Here is a 5,397-nt window from a genome sequence, read left to right as displayed (position 1 = left end):
CCTCTAAATTAGCTAACCCAATAAAAATTTTATTGGAAAAATTAACGGAACCGATTAGCGACGGGCTCAATATTAGATGGCATAAACTGATGTTACAGACACTAAGCAATCGTTAAATAATTAGCTAGGGTTAATTTGCATCCGATGAAATATGTGGTCACACTCTCGTCATGTTCGAGGGACGAAAAACACAATTTTTTTTTAAAAAAGGAAAAAAACCCCACTGCTTACGGCCCTCGGCCGGATGGCCCCGAGTGCGTGCTCCTCTTTCTTTCCCTCCTCTGCTTTCCTTCCTCCGCTCCACCCCGGCCTTTCTTTCCTAGCGGCGACGACAGTAATAGCGGCCACTCTGGCAGGGTCTTCGTAAGGCGCGATTCGTCGGCGACGAGCATCCGACTGGTATGCCTGCATATTCCCATCCCTTCCCCTCCTCCTGTGCGAAATCAAACACCCAAAACCGTGATTTATGCTATCTGTATTCGGATCTGACCATGTATTTACCTGCTAAACTTCGATTTTTTTGCAAAAATTATCAGGTGTGCATGTGTACACCCATGTCCTGTACTGGATCCGCCCCGGGTGCTTGCCATGTGTTGATTTACCCCTCCGTGGATGCTTAGTTTACCCATCGGTGCCAATAATTTTGACCCCTTACGTGACCTCACCTCGCGAAATTGGCCGGATGCTTAGGTTCTTTCTTTTGGGTTCAAGTTTCATGTTTGTTTTTAGGCCTTAAGATCAACAAGTGTTTGCAAACCAAGACCAGCGCTCCTTTTTCTTTGCATGCTTGTGAGTTTTGGCATGTTGTTCTGTTAGGTGAGCCGTAAGAGTTTGTCGTCTCTGCTGAATAATGTTGTACTATAGTAAGTTCAGCTAAACAAAATGCATTTATTGGTGGTTTGTAATATGCTACTGCAACTAATTTCTTCAGCAAACTTTTATGCGTTACACGTGGCAGTCTCAGTTAATGTAGTTATATTCCAGTTCCCTTCAGATTTTGCATTTTAGGACAGCTTTAGATATATATGGATGGTTCTAACTTATTGCCTCTAAGCAAATTTGCTACACATTCGAGGGATCCCAGAACAGTACCTTAGCTAAAAAAATCTCACGGTTAACCTACTCCCCTTATGGAAAAAAACGTCGCAGAGCTACATTTCAGCCATTTACATGTGATTGCAAACAAGAACATGATTTTGGCAATGGCATCATGGATGAAAATTTAGATCAATGTAGAAAGTTCACAAAAGCACAAGTTGTCAACTTATCTCAACACTTTATCATCCTCGCGTTGACTTAACATGCTAGCTTTCCTGTTTGGTATGTAACTAATGTTCCTCTATATGTCTGCTGCATAATACCTTTACAGTTATACTGCTACGCTTGCTTAGTAGAGGCTTTTGTTCCAGTTCATGTTTCCTCCTATTCTTTGTTGTGCATTTGATCTCCTGTCTTAATTGCCTGTTGCAATTCACTACCAAATCAACCATAATTGCTCGCTGCGCTTAAAAGGAAAAAACACCTTGGAAAATGTATAGACAACTAGGTGCCCAGGTTCTCTGCAGGTGCCACAGTTTGTCAGGCCACCTTGATCACTTTGGGTAATAGTTGCTAGCTGAATTTCGCTAATCTGTGAATAATTACAGTGTGCTGCTTATGCAAATAAATAAATCCAAGTTTTGGACCTTCCTTTCTCATCATATCATGTCAACCTGAGCAGTGAATTTGTTTTGCTACTCAGCGTTTAATCTTTGTTTTTGTCCCCCACGTTTTGATCATGGTTTACATGCTCCAAGAAGAATTTTTGTCTAAGAGGATGGTGTGGAGCAGATTTAGTCGATATAGCACAAAATAAACTACATCATAGAGATGCAGATGTGGAATTGGTTTGTCCTCAGGGCACATTTTCTCCACTGACTGGAAAATCTGGAAGTTCCACATACCGGTCTCTGATCTCTAACTGTGGTTCTTTCCTTTTTCTGTACAGAAAGATGATTAATCTTTTCAAAATAAAGGGTCAAAAGAAAGAAGAGGCGGCAAGTGCTGCTGGAAAGGCCCCTGTTAAGAAGCAGTCTGCTGGGGAGCTCCGCCTCCATAAAGGTTTGTTAAATTATAGGCAAATCTTTCTTCTACCAATCTGTTCTCTTTTTTTTTGAGCACATCATTTATTTATATAACCCGAACTAACTGAAAAGATACTCTATCTGTTTCATAAGTGAACTGTTTGCCGCTGCTTGTTCCAATATTTAAGGCCCACATAAAACAAGGTAGCATTTAAGGAGTTACTTCTTACTAGTAAGGGTAGACATTTACAATTTCCGTATCCTCTTCCCTACTATAGTTTGAATGTAGTGCATATGCCTTTTAGACGCTTACAAATTTTTCTTAGATCCTCTCCTATCAACTCCTTCGGTTCTTTCCACCTCCCATGCTCTCTTCTCTTCCATACTTAAACTTGGTCCCATACTTCACTGCCATTCCAACTCCATTGCCACACTCTCTCCTTGACGCTGCCTGTGAGATGACGCTAAACAATCTGGTGAGACCTGCACTGCTGCCTGTCCCCCTGCCACCACCAACTCTCCTCGGTCCCCATCTCACACTGCCGCCAAAAGTTCCACATCCTCCACTAAAGTGTCACCTCGAGTAGCTGCTGGCTGCTGCAAGCATACCCTTAGTCCCAGTGATCTTTTTGTTTAAAAAAAAAATAACGATGGAGCACGCTTTCTTTAGAGCAACTGTCAGCTATTGATGGCTCCCGGCACGCCTCACCTTTGGATCCTAATGTAAAATAGCATGTGATGCATGAATTCTTAAACGAGGTGCCAGTAATCAGCTTATTGATGTTACTGACTAATTTCAGGGTTTCCTGTGGGTCCCAATTGGATGTCCCTTGATGATTTATTTATGTGGTTAGTTCTATCTGAGCCTTGCAGATATTAGTGAGCTCAACCTACCAAAGACGACATCGATTTCTTTTCCCAATGGCAAGGATGATCTAATGAATTTTGAGATCATCATCCGACCTGATGAAGGATATTACATGTAAGTGACTATCTTTAGGGTAGTTGCTCTGCTGCATAATCAAGTTAAGAGAATCTGTTCCAATTGTAACTGTAGTTATTTTATGGCTCTAGAGGAGAGGTTCTCAATTCAGTGTACCTGAAAATAGTTTAAAAGTCACTGCTATGCTGACCACTACCTAAGTTAATGAGTTCACTTTTTTTATCATTTTCTGAGCATCTTTTCCTCATTATGTTTGTTGGGTAGTATCTTTGCTGCCAGCTTTGTCAATTTGCTGAACCTTTCCCAATTTGATTGTCTTTTTACTGCCTTTTTTTAGGGGAGGCACTTTCGTTTTCACCTTTCAAGTGTCCCCATCTTATCCTCATGAACCTCCGAAGGTCAAGTGCAAGACCAAGGTATAAGACAGTATCCTGTACATCCATGGTTCCTTTCTCTTTATCCACTGAATTAGTGAATTCCATTTCCGATTAATCTATTAATCTCTTTGTTGTTATATAACATGCGTTCAGGTGTACCATCCAAATATTGATTTGGAAGGCAATGTATGTCTGAACATTCTGCGTGAAGATTGGAAGCCTGTTCTTAACATCAACACTGTTATTTATGGCCTGAATCTTCTTTTTACGGTATTTCAGCTATCTTGATTCATCATTAATTCAAATAATATATTTGGAAAACAGGAAGATGAAAAGTACTGTTTGCAATCGTGCATGCACTGTTTCTTTTTCTATTGTGCATGCACAGTCACCATTCGAATATTGATCCTGAGCAAGACCTAAGTAATCCATAAATTCTCCAGTATGTATACTACAGTACTAGTAAAACTGAATTTAACCCCTAACTATTCTAAGGGAGTTAAAGGGACAGTTGCTTGTAGCTATTATAATGGATATATTTTGCTATTTACTCGTTTGCATCCCATGTTTTATTGTCATTGACCAGTCTGTTGTATTGTCAACATACTAGCAAAAGTAGACGGAGCTTGTATTCGTGACAGTTAAAATCATAAGTTTTGGTTCTTAACCATTTTTTGAGGATGTCATCTTGGAGATACCATGGTTACATTGGAAAAACATCCCAAGGGAAAAAAAACTTTATCAATATTTACGCTTCATTTTTTGCGGGTTATCTAATGTTTACATTGTTATGTGTAGCAACCAAACGATGAGGATCCGTTGAACCACGAAGCTGCGGTTGTCCTTCGTGACAACCCAAAGATGTTTGAGGCAAATGTTAAAAGAGCGATGGCTGGAGGCTACGTGGGCCAACACTATTTCCCAAGATGCGCTTGACTTGATGGTGCTGGCTGCGAAACGATATCTAGTGCCGCCTTAAGCCATCTGGGCTCCTTGTATTAGCACCAGCGCGCCCAGCTTTGCTGATTTGTGTGGTTCTCAGTGCGCGGGAAGTGCTTCTGGAAGCAAAATTGAAATCGCCCATGGCGTGATGTGCCTGTTTGCCCGTCCTTCCTTGTGAATGTGTTTAACACCCGTAAATTAAATTTGGTGATGAGGTGGTGGTACAGATGACAAGGATATGTATCTGAATGAACTGTATAATTTGATAAATCCTAAATGATGAATGGGAAATGAATTTATAAGAAAATTGTTTTCTTTCCTCGACAAGCAAAACAGTTTCAGGCGGTATTTGTTAGCAATTCCCTCAATTAAATGGTGTAACTGTAACGCTGGTCGGGGAACTAAAACCAAAAGGGATGCTGCTGCTGCTGTGAAGGTGAACGTTGTGGAGAAGAAAAGGAACAATATGGGCCAGTCCGGGCTGGGCTGGGCTGGCCTAGCAGACAAAAAGTTGCCCAGCTCGCCCGTGGAATTCAAAGCGCCGCCGTGTTATCATCCCTCTGGAGGGTCGTCGTCGGCCTCTCCTTCGCTTCCTTCGCTGGGAGGTTTTCTTTCTTCCCGGCCGACTCTTCTTCGAACCTTCTTCTTCCAGTCAGTCGTCCTTGCTCCTCTTGCCCACGAAAAAGCAGCGGAGCAGTACCATCCATACTGGAAAGCAGGTGAATTTCAGAAGCAACTCGAGAAGAAGAAGATCATGGCGTCCATGGAGGGCCTGATCGGGCTGATGAACCGCATCCAGCGAGCCTGCACGGCCCTCGGAGACCACGGGGGAGGAGGCGACCTGCCCACCCTCTGGGAGTCGCTCCCAACGATCGCCGTCGTCGGAGGCCAGGTGCAGCTCTTCTTAATTTCTCTCCGATCCTCTTCCCCTCATTTCCCCGATCGCTTCCTTTTGAGCGCAGCATGCTTGCTATAGTATTTATTTCGTCTCATTACTAACCATTATTTGCATGTTTCCGTTTATTTTTATTGTGATACTACCCAATTACTTACTGATTCATCAGTAATAATT

General features: G+C 42.2%; 2 protein-coding genes across 2 annotated transcripts in view; both read left to right on the top strand.

The window, feature by feature from the left end:
* The first annotated feature begins 241 nt into the window (after positions 1-241).
* Positions 242-4,643, top strand: LOC101784914 (NEDD8-conjugating enzyme Ubc12). Its single transcript, XM_004956217.3, has 6 exons — positions 242-399; positions 1,988-2,100; positions 2,937-3,045; positions 3,344-3,422; positions 3,537-3,653; positions 4,182-4,643. Exons 2-6 carry the CDS (start codon positions 1,992-1,994, stop codon positions 4,317-4,319), a joined length of 552 nt encoding a protein of 183 aa, XP_004956274.1. The 5' UTR covers positions 242-399; positions 1,988-1,991; the 3' UTR covers positions 4,320-4,643.
* A 260-nt stretch (positions 4,644-4,903) lies between these two features.
* LOC101786132 (dynamin-related protein 1E) overlaps positions 4,904-5,397 on the top strand; it is a gene marked incomplete in the record, with an annotated part of 7,731 nt that continues 7,237 nt past the window's right edge. Inside the window, 1 exon segment of the mRNA XM_012843412.2 lies at positions 4,904-5,217. Within this exon segment, the coding sequence (XP_012698866.1) occupies positions 5,080-5,217 (138 nt within the window).

This window comes from Setaria italica, chromosome II (assembly GCF_000263155.2).
Source record: "Setaria italica strain Yugu1 chromosome II, Setaria_italica_v2.0, whole genome shotgun sequence".
NCBI lineage: Eukaryota > Viridiplantae > Streptophyta > Magnoliopsida > Poales > Poaceae > Setaria > Setaria italica.
This window is presented reverse-complemented; position numbering and strand designations above follow the sequence as displayed.

Coding starts and splice junctions, on each gene's coding strand:
- LOC101784914 (XM_004956217.3), top strand. CDS start 1,992: ATGATTAATCTTTTCAAAATAAAGGGTCAAAAGAAAGAAGAGGCGGCA. Junction 2,101..2,936: donor GGAGCTCCGCCTCCATAAAG/GTTTGTTAAATT, acceptor TGAGCCTTGCAG/ATATTAGTGAGCTCAACCTA. Junction 3,423..3,536: donor AGGTCAAGTGCAAGACCAAG/GTATAAGACAGT, acceptor ACATGCGTTCAG/GTGTACCATCCAAATATTGA.